This window comes from Heterocephalus glaber, unplaced genomic scaffold, assembly GCF_053883595.1.
Source record: "Heterocephalus glaber isolate CG9 unplaced genomic scaffold, H.glaber_assembly_v1.0 deba00001757, whole genome shotgun sequence".
Taxonomy (NCBI): domain Eukaryota; kingdom Metazoa; phylum Chordata; class Mammalia; order Rodentia; family Bathyergidae; genus Heterocephalus; species Heterocephalus glaber.
In genome coordinates, this window is record NW_028258454.1 from 5027398 (window position 1) to 5048311 (window position 20914).

Here is a 20914-nt window from a genome sequence, read left to right on the forward strand (position 1 = left end):
TTTTCCTGAATTGCAAAGGTTTTATGTCAATTGGAATTACATTCTAGAATGTCCCTGGATTGGACATAAGTGGAAGCAGAAAGGACCTAGAAAAGGAAGCAAACTCAAAGGGCTCCAAAGCGACTGTTATTGGAAGAGGGGTGGCCCTCAAAGAGGCTGAGAGGAAGGACTTTGAGGCCAGTGAAGGAAATGATACTGATACCTGAAGAAAGAGGACTCTGGCTACATAGCAAGCAGCTGAAAAACTGCTGAAAGATGAGCTAAAGTGAGACTTGCTGAAAACCAGGATTTACTGGGTTCAAATATCTGCTTCTCATTTGTAGCCTCTGGACATGTCAAAGAATGCTAAAATTTTTGCAAAGTAACATTAATATATAACACTGCCAAATAATGCTAAAACAAATGGCTTTTGGGATCAGATCAAATCCAGGGTGCTGCTGGGAATACATGGTCTGAAGACGAAGCCAAGGCTAAAAAAGAAGGAAGGAAGGAAGGAAGAAGGGAAGAAAGGAAAGAAAGGGAAGAAAGGGAAGAAAGGAAGGAAGGAAGGAAGGAAGACAGAGAAAGAAAGAAAGAAAGAAAGAAAGGAAGGAAGGAAGGAAGGAAGGAAGGAAGGAAGGAAGGAGATGAAGCCAAGGCTATGACTACAAAAGCTTTTGGTAAGATTTCAGAAAGACTTAAGGCTGTGCCCTCAAATGCAAAAATCTTAATGGAATCACCTTAGTACAGTTTCACAGGAAGCCTAAAATAGACAACTTAAGTCAAAAAGATTTGGAAAAGTAACTTCTCACAGGGCATGAATCCAATAAAATTCACAGAAAATATAAAATTGTCAAGAAAATGTAGTAGCAGAAGCACTGCTCACCAGCTTGAACTAAGACAAAACAGCAAACATGAAAGAGGTCTTTGGATGTTGAAGTTCTACATTTAGGAAGCAGGCTGAGAAAACCAGTCTGACTAGATTTGAGAACAGTTTTCCAGATATGATAACAGAAGAAAAAAATTGATTAACTAGACTTTGTCAAAAGTAAGTATGCGGGGCTGGGGATTTAGCCCAGTGGTTCCACCACCTGCCTCGCAAGTGCAAGGACCCGAGTTCGATCCCTGGTGCCAAAAAAAAAAAAAAAAATGCTTGAAAACACACCACACCAAGAAAGTGAAAAGGTAGGCTACTGAGTGGCAAAAAATGTGTGAAAATCATGTATCTGGTAAGGGATTTATGCCTAGGATATATAAAGGACTCATAATTTTAAAATAAAAAAGACAACTCAATTTAAAAATGGAGAAAGAATTTAAATAGACATTTCTCCAATGAAGATGTGTGAACGGCCAGTCAACCTGTGAAAACACATGTGCTCCACACCATCCCCTTAGTCACCAGGAAAATGCAAGTGAAAACCACAATGAGACATCACTTCACTAGAATGGAATCTTTTTTCCATCAAAAAGAAGGACTGTGTGTGGCAAGGATGCAGAGAAACAGCAACTCTCATACAATGCTCGTATGCTCTCATACAAGTCTGGAAAACAGACTGGTACTGCTAGTTTCTCAAAAGGTTAACCACAGAGTTATCACATGATTCAGCAATTCCACTCATAAGCCAAGAGAAATGAAAACAGGCAAACACAAAAACTTGTACATGTATATCCACAGCAGCATTAATAACTGTCAAAATGGAAACTATTCCAAAAGTCCATCAAGTGATGAATTAAAAATCCATTAAGAGGATATTACTTAGAAGAGGAAATTAAGTACTGATACCTGCTAAAACACAGATAAATCTTGAAAGCATGCTAAATGAAAGAGGACAGTAAAAAAAGATGCCAGAGCACATATCATATGAGGACTTTGATACAAAATGTCTTGAAGAAGCAAATCTCAAAGTACATCAGTGGTTCTCTGAGGCTGAGCAGGGAAGGTGATGGCTAAAGGGTATGAGTTTTCCTTTTAGGGTGGAAGAATGTTCCAAAACAGTGGTGATGATTGCTAACTCGGTGAGTATACCAAAAGCCACCAAACCACATACTTTAAATGTCTGAATTTCAAGGTATGTCAATAGTGTTTCAATAAATATGTAACCTTCCCTCCCAGATTCTTTTGGTACACATGATTTGGGGTCATATAATGGTGTATAGGTTGGGTTTATATCATCAGCGAGGGCTTAAGACAGCAGTATGCCTTTTTAATAGAAAACCATTACATTTTTCATTGATATTAAGTCTATAAAGTAAAAAAAAAAAAACCCAAAAAAACCTTCATTTTACTGCTCAACACACTGAGAGATTTATAGGTCCCCAAACTAAGTAGTTTTTCTTCCCCAAACTAATGAAAAATTACCTTGTGTATTAGGATGCTAACTGGAATATCCAATTCATTAGATTTCAAATCTCCATGAAAATCGAAGTCTCCATTTTCCTGCTCATTTAACTCTGTTTTTGTCATTTTTAAAAGGTTCTTAAATCTGCAAGAATGTACAAAGTGAAGTTTTGAGAGTGTTAATTCTTTAAACAGATACTATGTTCTATTGTAAAAGAAGCAAATCTAGAAATTACGATTCTTTCATTTGCTTCTAGCTAACATTATTTGAAAGCATTTTGATGAAATTATAATCTTAGAAGAATATATGCACAATGTTTATGATATATGTGTGCACGTAAAGAGCTAACACTGTAACCATATACAGGATTCTAAAATTAATATCCACTTTGGTATATTAACATAAAAATGAACTTATTATTGTTAGCTAAAGCCCAGTAAGGTGAAAAAAATATATAAAATATACTGATATAGGAATGCTTAAAAAGATAAAGAAAATATACTTTGACACCTTTTAACCATGGTGAACAAGTAAAGAAAGTGCGCACAAAACTCTGAAGGTGGAATGGAGGTGTAGCTCAGTGATAGAGCATGTGTTCAGCATGTGCAAGGACATACGTTCAATCCCAGACCAAAAGGGAAAGAAAAGGAAACAAAACAAAACATCAAAGAGATTATTCAAAGTAGAAAATAGAGGAAATAGCATCTTTGAAATCTGAGTTGGAGAGGTAAAGAAAAGAGGCAGAGTTTAGGGGAAGGGAAATCAATAGAGAAATGATGGATAACTAAAAGGTTGTTTAAATAAGACGTTTCAGCCTTTGTTACCACAATGTTGACAAAATGCAAGAGATGCAAAACAATGTAAAGACAGACAGTTAAAGGAGAGAAAAATAGTGATTAGATTCATAACAAACTCAAGTTGTCCACAAATAAACAGAAAAGCAGCCATGTTGGGGACTTCAAGACACTGGAAAACATTCCATTTTCTTCATCTGGCGGTAGAAACATTTGCATCTGCAAGTCATATGTACATTTTGTGTGTATGAGCCATATATACAGTCACTGCTTTCTATCTGTAGGTTAATCAATAGTGGACTGAAAATACTCAGATAAAAACTGCATCTGTACTGAACACATACTGATTTTTTTTGTCCTTACTCCCTGAATGATATACCAATGATTTATATAACATTTACATTATATTAGGTATTGTCAGTAATCTAGAGACAATATAAAGTGTATGGGAGGTTTGCGTAGGTTATGTGCAAATACTACACCACGATATGAAAGAGACTTGAGTGTCCATGGAGTTTGGCATCTGAGGGGGTCCTGGAACCAATAACCTGAATACATCGAGAGATGACTGTACATTATTTATGTAGTATATATGTGTAAAGATACACACACACACACTAAGCAAACAGAAGGTTAATAACATGTACACCTCATGCACACATGGAAGCACCAAAGTGTAATTCTGTGATAGGTTTTATAACTAAAAAAAGAAAGAAGTACAAAGAAATACAAGATAAATCAAGATTAATTTTAGTGTTGTTAAAGATGATATAGGCTGTCTTTAGCTTTAGCAGTGAAATCATTTAATGAATGGTTGATAAGATTTGACATAAAAAAATCTTACCCAGTTAGCTCTTTTTGAAATTCAGCATTTTTCTTCTTTTCTTCATCCAAGGTATATTTCAGATATTCCGTTAGCTCAGTAAGTTTCTTTAATTGTTCTTTATCACCTTCAGACTTTGAAAACCAATTTAAAATTATTTTTTAATCTAGAAATTCACTCGTCTTTCTTAAAAATATGACTTCTCATGAGTTCATGAATGTTTTAATGCATTGTATAAACCTGACACCAATAAGTACAGACTTCAAAAATAATTATTTCTCTTAACATAGCTCAAATTAACTTGTAGCTTCATAATTCCTTTTGTGAAATTTGTACTGCCAAAATTTGTTAAAAGTTTTACACATAAATGTTGATGAAAAAATTTAAAAAGAATGGTTATATTTCCATTTTAGTTTCTAAAGATAGCCTAGAAGTCTTTCCATCAATAACTTAAGTTTCCCAGATTTATTTAAACCATATTTTATCAAGACAAGTTTTGGAAACTATATACCTGATTTCACTGTATTTTTGAACCACCTGACTTTGGGAAGAGAAAGATACTAATTCTCCATAAGCAGTCTCTCAGGAATTTATCTCCTCCTCCTCTTCCTCCTCCTCCTACTCCTCCTCCTCCTCCTCCTCCCCCTCCTCCTCCCCCCCGTCCCCTCCCCTTCCTTCTTCCCTCTTCTTATTCTTTCTTTGCTATTAAACATTTTTCCTTAAAGTTTAAGTCTTCTTTGTAATGTACAGAAATCTAACTTTTGAATGATTCTTGTGGCTATCATCTTGTTTCTCCTGCTCCACTGGCCTCTAATATTCCCTTGACACATGGTCTCACCTACAAATTTAGTGTTTTTATCACTTCTTGTACATTAAAACCTACTTTTCCTGCTGTAATTCCAATAAAGTAATGTGAGGGTCCATCAAGGACTTTTATTTTAATAGCACTCTTAACCGGCCAACTGCTTGGCAGCCTCTGCTCACAGTGTCCACACCTCCTCTCTGCTCCTCTAGCCCCACTGCTCTCCCAAAGGCAGTAGCTCAGTCTTGTCCCCATTTCATTTCAAATTCTCAGAGGCCCTTAAATCAGAGCCTTTGACTCTGATTACCTCATCCCCATTACCATCCCTGACCTCTGTTCAGGGGTCATTTATACTTTTACTTTTTCCTTTCAGTTCACTTCTCATAGAAGAAGCCTCACCAGCCATTATTCGGTATGAATTACTTCTGAGGAGAATCCTACACATTGCATATTGAGTCACATTGGTGTTACTTTGAATTTATTCATTTTCTAATCTTGGGGAGGGGGCATTTACCCTTAGAATACTGACCAGCATAATTTATCTTCTTTTCTTTTATAATGCTACTTTTTTCACTGGGGTCAGAATGTTTCCCATTGTTTTCTTTCCAATACTTTCCTGTTCTATACTGTGCTATTACCCATTTTTCAACACCTGAATACATTTGTGCATGATGCTTAATGTAAGAGTATGTCTCCTGGCATTTTAATTCACAGAAGACTCTTTATCATTATATTGTTATGGGCCGGGGATTTAGCTCAGTGGTTTCACCACCTGCTGCGCAAGTGCAACGACCCAAGTTCGATGCCCAGTACCAAAACAAAAAAAAAGAAAGAAAATAAAACATTATATTGTTATGTTATGTATATGAAAAGTATAGCAATAAAGCAGGACTAATTTATGTGAAATCTAGAAAAAATTAGTTCTCCATGTTTCTTCAGAGAAACAATACTCAGAACACTCTGGTGCCCCTGATTACGTGTCTTAGTTTGCTTTTCTTGTTGCTGAGACAAAATACCCAACACCCGCAAGTTAAGGGGGGAAAGGTTCATTTAGCTCACAGTTTGTAGAAGTTTCAGTTCATAGTTGGCTGGCTCCGAGGCAGGGTGGCATGGCAGAGAGACATCTCAGAGAAGACAAGCAGCAGGAATAAGCAACAAGTGACAAGCCTCTTTCTATCCCTTCTATCTTGTCCAGGCTACCTACCTTTGGGATGGGTAGCACTCACACCATTAATCCTGGCATCATGTCCTTGATCCCAGGACTACGCAAATCAATCAGTGGACCAATTTAGTAATCACACACCCTTAATCCCAGCATCACACACTAGATTCAGCCACCTCTGAAAAGGCCCCACCCATGACCACATGAGGCTTTAGGGGACAACTAGACACAAGCCATAACATGTATCTTTGTAATGGAGCTGTGTGGAATAAGTTGCTCTGATGTTAAGAAATTAGTAGGGCTGGGGATTTTGCTTAGTGGTTTTGCCACCTGCTGTGCAAGTGCAAGGACCCCAGTTTGATCCCTGGTACCAAAAAAAAAAAGAAATCAGTTGGTGGAAGGAGCTGGCTCACAGCTCCAATTCCCCACACACAGTGCATTCTGTGACCCTAATTCCCAATGGCAGAGCATGAACAACAGGAGACTCTGCAGTGCTTGCTCAGCAGTTACATGGTTTTCATTATACCTCAGCAAACTGTCACCAGACTTGTACATCAATCTTCTGGACTGTTACATCTTTGAGTAGCTGGTAAGCATAAATGGCTGGAAAAAAAATCTGAAACCACAATGCTAGGAGTGCTAGTTAACTCTGTAAGATAAACAGCCATTTGTACTTTTTTACTGCCATCTTTTTCCTCTTCTTACAGTCGAAGAGAAATAAATGTTTCTCTGGGAAAAAATGATTGCCTAATGACCTAGTATCTATTCTTGATAAGGATATAAATTACAAGTAATTTATACTCAAAATCTCATGGAAAAGCTTTGATTCCAAGAGAAATTCAAAATTCTAGATTACATAAGTAAATATCCTGAAATTTTAAAAGTTATTATAAAATATTAGCTAGTATTCCAAATATGTAATTATATATCAATGTCCAGAGAAGCATTATTTCCAACAAAATGTAGAAATAACTTTCAGGTCCATCGATGGATAATGGATAAACAAAATGTGGTATATATAAAATATTGATTTTAGACTATCACAATCTTTCTTATTAAAATATTACTGCCAAAGTAATTGTATAAATTCAACTACCTTCTATAAAGAGGACTTCACTACAAGTAGAGCAAGTAGTATCAATATGATTATGACAGATATTTTTATCAATGAGATTTTTCTTATTGCCTAACATATTCCTATATACTATTAGAGAATAAAAATCCCTTTTCACTATGATAGAAATGCAGAAGAGACTGACTTACCCAATTTGCACTGAACAAGTTTTTCTGAAGGTGTTCAATTTTCCATGCTTGCTTTTTGACTTTACTTTTCAGCCTGGAATTTTCAAGTTGAAGTCTAAAATATTTATAGAAAAATAATTATTTTCATGGACCTATTTTTAAAAATCACATAATTTTTGAACATTTGAAAAAATATACACAATCTCAAAAATTGGAAAAAGTAGATGATTTGGTAATTATCATGGTTCTAGCTGTGGTCGTGGATAATTCTTCTGCAGTGTTGTGATGGAGCCCAGAGCCTCATATGTAAAGCACATGCTCTTACTATTGCACTATATCCACAGACCTAAATTTCTCATTTCAAGAAACTTTATCACAGGTAGAATTTCACACAGCTTGATGGAGATTTACTGATTATCTGACATATTTCTCAAACGATATTGTTCATTTGCTTTACAAATGCTCAAGTTATTTGTATAGTGCTTTAAATCATACTTTTGCAGGTGTTCTTGCATCTTCTCAGCACCCTGCACAGTCTCTGTGTATCGATTCTCTTCTTCCAACTGAAAAAACAAAACAAAACAAAAAACTTTACTAATAACCTGCCCACCACCAGTTTTCACGCTACAGTTGTACTGGAACACAGCCACAGTGCTCCACATCCGTACTGTTCATAGTTACCTCTGTGCTGCTACTAAGAGTTAACTGAATTGTTGAAGCAAGGATCCTCTGGCCCACAGAGCTCAACATAACACTATCTGGCCCTTTACAGAAAAGTGTATTGATCCCTGCTCTAGGTCTGAAACACACTATTCCTGATTTTAGCTGTCATCGGGTACTCAAACTGACAAAACCGGAAGGCTGGCACAGTACTATGTGCCTGTAGTCCCAGCTACTTGGGAAGGTGAGTCTCCAGACCAGCCTTGGCAATTCAGGGAGATCCCCGTGTTGCAGGAAAAAACCCAAAAACAAAAAAACTTGGTAAAATGGGGAAAAAGAGGAAATTCCTTTACTCATGCTGTCCTTTTAGTTGTATTTTTATATTACAAACATTATACTGTACTTTTGTATTTTTGTATTCCAAGTACGATTCATCAACCATGAGTTGAAAAATTCTTACATATGACTGACAAGAGGTATGCCAGGGATGCTGAAATGAGCATTACAATTCAGTAACATCTAGATGGCTCCTGAAACTGTTTGAGAAAAAGTATCTACACAAAAGTGAGAATGCCTGGGCCTGAGTCCCAGCTCCACCAGTTACCAGCAGTGGGATTGTAAGAAGATGAACTTTGTCTTGTTTTCTTCGTCTATGAATTGGGAGATAACTACAGCATCTACAGCTCAATAGACTGCTGGAAAAATTAACTGATGGAATATACATAAAGACCTTAGAAGAATATGTGACACACAGTGAGCTATATAAAATCTTTGCCATTAGATATTACTGTGTTTTATGTTTTAATAACATTTGATATTTTAGGGAAGCTGAGGCAGAAGATTGCCTAGGTCCCACCCAGCCTTGGTAATTTAGTGAGATCATGTCTCAAAATTTAAAACAGGAGCTGGGCTTTTTGTCACACACTTGGGATCCTAGCACTCAGGAGGCTGAGGCGGATTGCTCTAAGCTTGAGGCTACCCGGGGGTGACATAGTAAATTCAAGGTCAGCCTGGGATATAGAGTGAGATCCTATCTCAAAAATCAACAAGAAACAAATTAGGCCAGGTGTAGTGGCGAATGTCTATAATCCCAGCACTCAGGGAGGCTGAGGCATGAGGATAGCAAATGTAAGCCCAGCCTGGGCAATTTAGCAAGATCCTGTCTCAGAATAAAACATAAAAACAGCCCGGGTTGTAGCTCAGTGGAAGGCCCACGGTTCAGTCTCCAGTGCCAGAAAAAATTGTTTTAAAAAGGTGAAGCAGTAAAGAGCAAATACAGAAGTTTTCAGGATGCACCAGGGCTCTGGGTGAGGCTGTGGCCAGCAAGGTCCAGGGGGGTTTGGAGGAGGGAAGGAGGGAGACACTCACTGTGCTGCTCCCTGGTGCCTCCTGAGCTGACTTCAGGCTAGAGAAAGCAAAATCTGATGGCAGCAATGGAAGAGGTCTTTACAAACTCAACTGGCCATTATTCACAAAGAAGGCAGCAATAAACAGCGCATGGGGCCCAAAACACACCCCATTGGTTAATCAATGAGACCCACTGATTAATTCAAGTAGCCAACGGTATCTTACTGTAACAACTTACAGTTTATTTTCTCTCAGCACCACTCAGTGGGCAATGATCACACAGAGAGTGCTTCCTGGATTGAGTATTACGTATGTGACTCGACCACAAGAGGGCACGAAAGCCGCGGAGCTGAAGCTACTGGACCTTTTTGCTACACAAAGGTCCCAAATCAATTCCTTTCCAGTAAGTGCTGGGCTCCTTTTGCAAGCACTCTGATGAGCAAATGAAGGGTGTGTGGTGTGGGTACATAACAGAGCTTTTCAGTTGGTCAAATGCATGGTCTATAAATCCCAGGTATAGCTATATAATGAAGAAAGGCATTTCTTTTCTATGGTGAGAAAAATATGAACATTTGATAGAAAATTGTCCTCTATTAGATAAAGTGCTTCAATTTTATATTTCTTAAAATATCTTTATAATATAAACCATAACAAATGATTGGTTATAGTAGAAAATAATTAATTTCTTTTTGGACAAGGTCTTGCTTGTAGTTCAGCCTGGCCTTGAACTCACTATGTAGCCCAGGCTGGCCCCAAATGGTGATCCTCTTGCCTCAGCCTCCTGAGTGCTGAGATTACAGGCATGCACCACCATGGCCAATCTTAATTTTTTTCCTAGTAACTGCTAAGGAAAAAATATTTTCAATTTAGTCAAGGACAGGTGATGACATGAATATCAAGACATTATTCTCTCCTTAGGTCAATTAATCTATACTTAGGCCAGATTATTTCTCCAAAAACAAAAAAAGCAATGTAAGATTGCAGCCTGGCTAAATTGTTCTCCACAGACCACTGTGGTGCAAACAGTGTCATCACCAAGAGTCAAATGGGATGAGAAAGCTTCATAGCAAAGAGTAAATTGTGAGCCACTTCTGAATACTGGAGGCCAAATGAAAAGAAACTACAGAGAGGTCAGTACAAATAAAAGCAGGGAGAGGGTGACATCAGGACACTAACTCAGAGGATAAAACCCAATGGCAGGGGGAAAAAAGTGAGTGCACAGTAACTGGTGAATGTCTATAGTAGCATTAAGTGCAGCCAAAAGTGACCTATCAACCACCCACAGGTCCTTCAACTGATCAATAGATACATGAGGTAGACATATAATAGAGTTCACAACTCTGCAACAGAAAGAAATGAGCTATAACACAGGTAAACCCTGAAAACACTATGCTAAGTGAAAGAAGCCAATCATGAAGGATAAATGTGAGCCCAGTCTGTTGGCGCATGCCTGTAATCCCAGCACTCAGGAGGTTGAGGCAGAGGATTGCTGAGTTCGAGGCCAGCCTGAGCTACACAGCAAGACCTTATCTCAAAACAAACAACAACAACAAAAACAACAAAACCCAGGACAAATGTGTATGACTCTATTTATATGAAATGTCCAGGACAAGGAAAATAGATACTAAAAAGAGACTGACGGTTTCCTAGGACTGGGGAAGATGGAGAGACAGCTGAGGGATTTGGAGTTTCTTTTCAAGGGGATGAAAATGATCTATAATTGACTGTGGTGGTGCTTATGTGACTGAGTAATACTAATAGATGTTCAATCTTACACTTTAAATGAGTATCTGCATTATAGCTCAATAAAGTTGCTTTTAAGAAAAATCCAATGGCAGAACTTAGATAATTTTCTTAATTCTTTATTTTAGATATAAATACATGATCTGAATATTTCCATACCTTTATTTTAAAATGAAACAAAAATGAAGGAAATGTGTAACTTTTCAAATAGTTTTAAAATTACACACTCCTTGTTTAATGACTGAGTTACATTCCTGTGACAAAGGAACATCCTTAAATGAGGAACTGTACATAGCATGCACATCACAATATTCAGAGCAAAGAAATGGTCAAAGGAAACTCTGACTTGATGACTTTGCTTTTATCTGCATAACTCTTACATGCAGTATTGTAATGTATAACAGAACATAAAAGTACAGTACTGTATTGTACAGGAAAATCAGCAAAAATTACAGTACTCTATAAACTGTACTGCACAAAAAAGTATTGAGGCTCTCTAGACAAGATGTACAGAACTAAAAAAAAAAAAAAAAAGATGGGTTGTAAGTCCAGGGGGTGGGTTATAAGCCCGAAAAGCGCACCTCAGTCATAAATCTGAACAATTACTAAACAAGTAGATTGTTAAATGAGGAATATCTGTATCCTAAAACATTTGCCTTTTTGAGAAAACACTTTCTATACAACTCATCGTGAAATCCATGATATAAATATACAAAGATTCTATATTCACAAAAGTGAAGGCAAGAAATAAGATAAAGTTCTGAAATATTTTGTTAAACATTATCCTCTGATTGAATCTGCCTATATCACCGTGATGACAGACATATCACTAAAAATATTGCTTAACAGGAACAAGTCTCTCAACTTTGCTGTATTTCTCAACTTTCCTAAGGTCAAATATTTCAAGTAAAGATGTGGGAAATTGTGAGAAAAATGGCAGAAAGAAAGAGTAACTTATAGTATGAAGATAATAAAATTATAACAGTCATAATGAAAATATAAAAGAAATCTATCCACTGAAATCACGATTCCAAAACACTGTATTTTTTAAGCAGCTGCAGATGAACAGCTGACATGTTACATTTCATACATACTTGACTTCTGATTTGACTTAATTTAGGGTAACAGCCAGGTCTTGCTGAAGTTGTCTCACAACTACCTGATAAGATATTTCAGTTACTGACTTCATAAATCACCTTATCTTTATGTTAATATTTAACTCACATATCTCCTGAAAAATATCACCACCCACATCAGGTCATCTTTCCAAGTCATATTCATGTATATGCTCCTGTTTATTGCTGAGTTCACTTAGGGACATGGAAGTGGTGTCTTCCTGGCCAGTCACTATTCTGTTCCCGGGACACTAGACTCAACCCTCTACCCACTCCTTCTCTGATGAATTTGCAATGCTTACAACCTACTTAAGTCTCAAGAAGAAATGGGCACATGGGTGGGACTGGTGGTGGTAAATTCCACATATTTTCCCTCATTTTGGCTAGAGACTCAAATTAACTTTCGAGTTATATTAGAGTTTATGTTCAACTCTCTGCTCAAATCCAATAGGTGCCTGTATCATAATAAAAGCAAGTTCCTAGGTAACATGGCCTTCACCTCTTTCCCTGACCTCAGCTGATACAACTCTCTCCCCTACGCACTCCATTCCTGCTGTACATGAATCCCACCACCCGAATTCCTTAGCCTGAAAATGGAGATTCAATGTCCAGGTAATATCACAGATTGCTACAATTATCTTGGTATTGGATAAAGTCATATCCTTTACACATTAGGAACAGCCTCAAAATGAAAATTACAAGAAAGTTACTTGGGGGCTGGGGATTTAGCTCAATGGTTTCGGCACCTGCTGCACAAGCGCAAGGACCCAAGTTCGATCCCAGGAACCAAAAAAAAAAAAAAAAAGTTACTTGGGAAAATGTTCAATAGACCACATGTACCCATAGGAAGATTAAATCAACTATGGTTTTGCTGTAAATTGCCAAATTTCCCCTAATTTATGATTTAATGAAAAGTTTATGCCTTTTAAAGACTTGAGAGGTCGTAAGAGTATATAATTTGAGATAAACATTTTCAGCTTTGGCTTATGCCAACATGAAAACAAATAAAATTATGCCAAACAGAAACATATAGCTACAGCAGGAAAAGTATCATAAAATATGGCAGCTATACTTCAATTCATCTGGGAAATCTGGAATGAACTGTCAAAGTAACCCATTTAATTGAATCTTTTTGCTGGGGGTAGGGGGGACTAGGAATCATACTCAGGACCTTGTGCCTGCAAAGCAGGCAGCGGAACCACTGAGCTAAATCCCCGGCACAGTTGAATCTTAATTTAAAAATGCCCATAAACATTTCCATTCATTTTCTTCATCGCGGTCTTAAAATACAGCAACACAAAGATTAAAATTATTTCATGGCAGGGGCAAGTCAGGGGTACAACCTGAATGCAACATGCACCAGGACTTCGGTTCAATTCCCAGCACTAAAAAACTCTCAGATCTAACTTTTGTGTGGATTTCAAATTCAGTTCTACATAACTCTGAAAGTTTAAAACAATGTGTAATGAAGACATGATGATTTTTAATTTTCCATATTTTTGTGGTACAGGTGACAACTCAGAAAGTGCACAGATGTGTGCTGCTGTGGTCAGGGAAACAGAGACACTCGTCACCTCGGGGGTCACTTCATCGGGAACCAGATCTGAGGTGTATTTGCTGCAAACCAGGTACGTTTCTGGGCTGATACAGGAGGTACATTTATAAACTATGTACTTTTATATCCAACTAGATTAAAACATTTATGCAGAGTGAAATTTCACTTTGAGTTTCCTTCAGGAAGTTTGACGAACATTTACCTTTCTTGATACTTACCTCTTTTTCTGCTTTCTCCTTTTCATACTGATACATTCTTTCTTTTAAATGATTACATTCATCCATTAACTCTTTATTTCTATCTTCCAGCATGACAGTTTGTTTTCTACTCTCACCCTGAAGTGCCTTCACAATACCATAAAACTGGTCCTGAATGTTAATTAGTGTCCTTTCCGTAGAGTCAACTCTGTTGTGAGCATCATCCAACTGCTCTCGAAGCAATGCAATTTCTCTTTCTACTTGAGATAATCTCTCTTCTATAGAATCCTGCTTTCCCATGTATTTATTCACTTTCTCTTCTTCAACCTGATACATGTGCTTAATTTCCTTCATTGGACACTGTGTTTGCTTAAGGTCTCTTTGTATCTGTTCTAAAACTGAAGAATTTTCTCTAAGAGTGCCTCTTAAATGATGGAGCTCAATTTCTAGGCTACTGAATTTTCTTCCAGCTTGGGAAAGCTGTTGGGAAAGCATCTCATTTAGGTTAGATATATCAAAACTCAGCTTGTCCTGTAAATGAGCCCACTCTTCCTTTGCTCTCTGGAAATCAAGTTTCACACCTCCTTTTGATGTCTGACTTTCATCATAATTGTGTACAGCAGCAGCCAGACTGGAATGGTGTGATTCAATGTCTGTTTCTGGTCTTTCCTTGATTTGTTTTTCATTCTCCAGTTTAGAATGTAGCAGGGTATTTTCTACTCTCAGACTGTTAAGATGTCCATTATATTGAAATATTCTTTCCTCATTCAGTTTTATTGTCCTTTGAAGGTCTTCATTCTTTTTATTTGCAATTTCAATATCTTCCAGATATTTCTTTTCCTTTACTTGGTTCTGATTTTTTATTGCATCTCTTTCTAGTCTTAACCTGGCAATTTCATTCTGCAACCTGTGATTTTCATGTAATACATCTTCATGACTAACAGAAATCTAAAACAAAGGAAACATTTAGCTAGCACTCAATAAAATGGCATATTGCAATTTCCTCAGAAATTCCTGCATAGTTATACAATGAAAAACCTGTAATAAATATATATCCAACTGAGTAAAAGCTTACAGAAACATCAAAACTTACAAAAGCATAAGTTCCCAGAAGTTTAAAAGGTTTACAAAAAAAGTTGAAATGAAGGCACAATCTGTAATTGTAAAAAAAGAAACAGTAATTCTGAGGAATCTCAGAATTGGAAAAAATTTTTCTGCGTTACAACAGATTCAAGACAAAAAGTAAAAATGTGACCATATTAAAACTTAGGTTTACATTCTGATATCTAATATATATAGCCAGTGCATAGTAAACAAAGTTCTACAGGTATTGTAACAGATGAAGTTTTCTGAAAGTCTTTCAGTTCCTTCCATCCTGAAAATATTACACAGTGTCCTTTTCTAACATTTTTATAGTAAGTTATAAGAATGAGTTATTGATAAATGCTCAAAGTAACACACTAAGTACTTCTACATACATCAAGAACTCATTTAGTTATCTAATTCTGAAAAGAAGAGGTTAAAATATAAGCAAACCAACCACAGGATTTCCACAGGTCTTTGACTCTACACCTAGTACTCTTTCAACCAACCAGTTTCTTCTGTAATATAAATATGTAAATAAAAAGGTTCATATTTGAAAGTGTGTATGGTAAATGAGATGAAATTGGTAGCACTCCTCTTAGAAAATCGTGAGATAGGTCCCACCGCTCCTGGCCCAGAGCAAGGGGATTCCCGGCCACCATCTGTCCAGTCACTCCCAGCCCAGTGGAAGGGGCTTCTGCACCACCGTCCCACTGCTCCCGGGCCAGAGGTAGGAGCTTCCGGGCTACCGTCCGTCCTGCTGCTCCCAGCCCAGAGGGAGGGTCTTCTGAGCTGCCATCCCAACCTCTCCCAGCTCAGAGGAGGTGAGCCGCACTTGCGCCAACAGCACTCTCACCCCCCACCCCCGGGTTGAAATGAGAAGACACTTAAATAAGTCTCAAAACCAGACTTCCAGATCACCTACAACAACCCCAAAGGGAAATGAGATGGAACCATTTTTTTTTTTTGGTACTGGGGATTGAACTCAGGACCTTGTGCTTGCAAGGCAGGCAGCAGAACCACTGAGCAAAATCCCCAGCCCATGGAACACTCTTATACTCAACCACCTGGACCCCCTGAAGTGGGAACAAAAGAAGATCTGCAAAAAATGAAATCAGAAATAATTTCTCAGGTAACAGCAGAGATTGTGCTCATAGTGCAAGACATGATTAATAAATCTAGAGAGGAGCTGAGGAATGTAATGGAATCCCAACATAGGAAACAAAGGGAATCCATAAAACAGATCCAAATAGATTTCCAGGAGATGGAAAAAACTCCATTGAAAGTCTACACATCAGGATGAGCCAATGTGAGGACAGAATTTCAGATATAGAAGATAAGAGTGGAATTAGTGAAAAGGAAAAGAAAAATTGATTCAAAATCGTAAGGGAACATGAGAAATCAATCCAGCAGATGCTAGATGATGTAGAGAAGAATAACATCAGACTGACTGGAGTCAAAGAAGAAACAGGAGAGTGCAGATGAAATAAAAATCTCTTCAAAGAAGTAATGGCAGAAAACTTCCCAAGCAGGGGAAAAGAATTTCACATGCACATAAACGAGGCATATAGGACTCCAAATAGCCTTGGCCCAAAATATTCTAGACACAGACATACAATTGTTAAGATTCCAGAAACTCAACAGAAGAACAAAGTTCTACAAGCAGTTAGAGAAAAGAAACAAATCACATAAAAGTAAAGCCCATCAGAATCACAGCAGACTTCTGAACACAAACCATCAAGGCAAGAAGAGCTTGGAGTGACGTATTCCAGGCCCTAAAAGAAAAAAGTCTCCAACCCAGATTGATGTACCCTGCAAAACTATCATTCAAAATTGATGGAGAAATGATACTTTCATGACAAAGAACACCTTAGGAACTTCATGAATACCAAACCAGCACTCCAAAAAATTTTAGACAATATCCTAGCAACAGACAATGAGGATCACAACTCCAGGAAGAAAACCAGAATGAACCCATCTGGCATGACAAGAAATTAAATGTACAAGGCGTGAAGCCAACAAAAGAAAAAAGTCATGGCAATGACAAGTCAATACATTTCAGTTAGAACCATCAATGTTAATGGTCTCAATTCACCAATCAAAAGAAAGAGACTGGCAGAATGGGTCAAGAAGCAAAATCCAACAATATGCTACATACAAGAAACACACTTAATTCAAAAGGAAATTCACAGACTGAAAGTTAAAGGGTGGAAAACAATACTCCATGTGACAGGAACACGAAACAAAGCAGGAGTAGCTATCCTCTTTGCAGATCAAGTAGTTTTCAAACCAACACTGATTAAGAGAGACAAAGAAGGACAGTAGGTCCTTACAAAGGGAACAATCCAACAGGAAGAGATGACAATCATAAATAGCTATGCACCAAAAACTAGTGCGCCCAACTATACAAAACAAATACTAACAAACATTAAAAGTCATATATGCACAAATAAAATAGTAGTGGGGGACCTCAATACCCAACTATGACAAATAGATCAACTAGACAAAAAATAAGTAATGAAATACTAGAACTCAATCTCTTGAACAAATGAACTTAACAGATGTTTGTAGAGTCTTCGACCCCACAAAATCAGAATACACATTCTTCTCAGCTGCACATCGGTCATTCTCCAAAATAGACCACATACTCGCTCACAGAACATGTTTAAATAAGTGCAAAGGAATTGAAGTAATCCCTTGTACATTATCAGACCACAGTGTGATGAAATTGGAGATCAACAGCAAAAGAAAGAGGAAAAATTGCATAAACATGTGGAAACTGAACAACACACTTCTGAATAACCAATGGGTCACAGGTAATTAAAGAAGAAATCAGACAGTTCCTTCAATTAAATGACAATGACAATACAACATATCAGAATCTATGGGACACAATGAAAGCAGTCTTATGAGGGAAATTCATAGCAGTGAACATGCATATTAGGAAAACAGAACAAGCCCAATTAAACAACCTGATGCTGAAACTCAAGCTTCTAGAAAAAGAAGAGCAGGACAACCCCAAAGCTCATACAAGGGAGGAAATTATAAAGATCAGAGGAGAAATCAATGCAATGGAGACTAACAGAATGATACAAAAAAATCAATGAAGCCAAGAGTTGGTTCTTCGAAAGAATCAACATTGACAAATCCTTAGCCAACCTTATCAGAAAAGGGAAAGAAAAGGCCCAAATCCATGCAATTAGGAATGAAAAGGGTGAAATTACAACAGACAGAGCAGAAATCCAGAGACTCATCAATACCTACTTCCAGAACCTATACCCCAGTAAGATAGAAAACACAGAAGAAATGGACAGATTCCTAGATACATACGAATTACCAAAGTTGAACGAAGAAGACCTAAAAGTTCTGAACAACCCAATATCAACCAAAGAAATTGAAAACATAATAAAAAACTTAGCAACTAAGAAAAGCCCGGGCCCTGATGGCCTCACTGCTGAATTTTACAAGACATTTGGAGAGGACTACTGCCACTACTATTTAAACCCTTCAATGAAATTGAAAGGGAAGCAGTACTCCCAAATTTATTCCTGGAAGCAAGCATCACCTTAATCCCCAAAGCAGAGAAAGACACAACCAAAGAGGAGAACTATACGTCAATTTCACTAATGAACACAGATGCAAAAATCCTTAATAAGATACTGGCAAATAAAATGCAGAAGATCGTCAAGAAGATCACACACCCTGATCAAGTGGGATTCAACCCAGGGATGCAGGGATGGTTCAATATAGGCAAGTCAATCAATGTAATACACTGTATCAATAGAGCCAAGTACAAAAACCACGATTATCTCCATAGACGCAGCAAAAGCATTTGACAAAATCCAATACGCATTTATGATAAAAACCCTACAAAAAAATTAGAATAGATGGTCTCTACCTCAAACTGATAAAAGCCATCTATGAAAAACCAACAGCCAATATCATACTAAATGGTCAAAAACTGAAATCCTTCACACTCAAATCAGGAACAACACAAGGAAGTCCACTATCACCACTCTTGTTCAATGTAGTTTTGGAAACATTAGCCATTGCAATTAGACAAAGAAATAAAATGAATAAACATAGGAAATGAAGAAGTCAAATTGTCATTATTTGTGCAGATGACATGATACTGTACATAGAAGATCCCAAGAACTCCACCAAAAGTCTTTTATACTTAATAACCAAATTTAGTAAAGTAGCTGGATACAAGGTCAACATACAAAAATCAATAGCTTTCCTCTACACGAACAACAGACTCACTGAGAGAGAAATAGGGCAAATAATTCCTTTCACAATAGCATCCAAAAAACTGAAATACCTAGGAATCAACCTAACGAAAGAAATCAAAGACCTCTTCTCTGAAAACTATAGCACTCTGAAAAGGAGAGATTGAAGATGATGTCAGAAAATAGACAGACATCCCTTGCTCTTGGGCAGGAAGGATCAACACAGTGAAAATGGCCATACTTCCAAAACTGCTATATAGATTCAATGCAATTCCAATTGAGATCCCAGCAGCATACTTCACGGCCTTGAGAAAACAATCCAAAAATTCATTTGGAACCAGAAGAGACCCAGAAAAAAAAAAAAGTATAAAAAGGACCCAGGATTTAGCTCAGTAGTTTCGCCACCTGCTGCACAAGCACAAGGACCTGAGTTCAATACCCGGTCCCCCCCCAAAAAGAGACCCAGAATAGCAAAACCAATTCTAGGTAACAGAGACATGGCAAGGGGGTATCACAATCTCCAACCTGCAACTATACTATAAAGCTACTGTGATAATAACAGCATGGTACTGGCAAAGAAACAGACCCGAGGACCACTGGAACAGATTAGAAGATGCAGGAACAACTCCAGACACACTCAGCTACCTCATCTTGGAGAAAGGAGCCAAATACCCTCAGTGGAAGAGAGACAGCCTCTTTAATAAATGGTGCTGGAAAAATTGGCTTTCAACTTGCCAAAGATGAGACCTATATCTCTTGCCATGCACTAAACTAAAATCAAAATGGATTAAAGATCTAAATATTAAAATACAAATGCTGAACTGGCTAGAACAGAGGTTAGGCAGAACTCTTGAAGACATTGGTGTAGGAAAAGATTTTATGAACAAAGCTTCAGTTGCCCATGTATTAGTGCAAACAATCAATAAGTGGGATCTCTTCTTATGAAAAAGCTTCTGCACAGCAAGAGAAACCACCAGCAGTGTGAAGAGACAACCCACAATGTGGGGAAAAAAATCTTCACCTACTTTTCCTCAAAGGTCTATTATCTGGAATCTATAAAGAACTTAAAAAAATCAGACCTCCCAAATTTAAAGACCCAATCCAAAAATGGGCATCTGAAATGAACAGACATTTCTCACACAAAGTAGCAGCAACAGCAAATAAATACATGAAAAAATGTTCGACATCACTGGTCACTCGAGAGATGCAAATGAAAACAATGCTGAGATTTCACCTCACTCCAGAAAGCATGGCTGTCATGAAATGAACCACTAACAAATGCTGGTGGGGCTGTGGGGAAAGAGGAACACTGCTCCACTGCTGGTGGGAGTGTAGACTGGTGCAACCACTGTGGAAATCAGTATGGAGATACCTCAAAGAACTAGGACTGGAAGTCCCATTTGACCCAGCTATTCCCCTGCTGGTTGGTATCTTCCTCAAAGAATTAAAAGAATCATACCACAGTGATGTATGTATACCCATGTTCATAGTAGCACAATGTGTAATAGCTAAAACTTGGAAACAGCCCAAATGCCCATCAACTGGAGATTGGATCAAGAAAATGTGTGTTTTTTAAAAAATAAAATGGAGCCCTACTCAGCCATAAAACTGAGAAATTAGCGATTTACAGGTAAATGGATGCACACTGAGGTGATACGCTTAAGTGAGGTAAATAGGACACACGTGTAAATACCGAATTGTTTCTCTAGTGTTAGAAACTGAAAGTGTAAATAAGGACTAAAAGGTACCTATAATAGATAATGTGAAATAGGAAGAAAAGGGGCAAAGCAGAAGGGGAAGTGGAGGGGTAGGGGAAAGGAAAGAAGGGAAGGAAAAATTATAAG

The 20914-nt window shown here is 37.6% G+C and overlaps 1 protein-coding gene across 2 annotated transcripts in view; it reads right to left on the reverse strand.

Moving 5' to 3' along the window:
* Window positions 1–20914, reverse strand: part of LOC147821246 (ankyrin repeat domain-containing protein 26-like) — a 42484-nt gene that overhangs the window by 14585 nt on the left and 6985 nt on the right. For both annotated transcript variants that reach the window (XM_087201192.1, XM_087201191.1), the window contains exons 5-9: window positions 13780–14706; window positions 7637–7704; window positions 7163–7256; window positions 3957–4069; window positions 2339–2462 (exon numbers count right to left, since the gene is read on the reverse strand). In XM_087201192.1, the coding sequence (XP_087057318.1) occupies window positions 2339–2462; window positions 3957–4069; window positions 7163–7256; window positions 7637–7704; window positions 13780–14706 (1326 nt within the window). The remainder of the gene's footprint in view (window positions 1–2338; window positions 2463–3956; window positions 4070–7162; window positions 7257–7636; window positions 7705–13779; window positions 14707–20914) is intronic.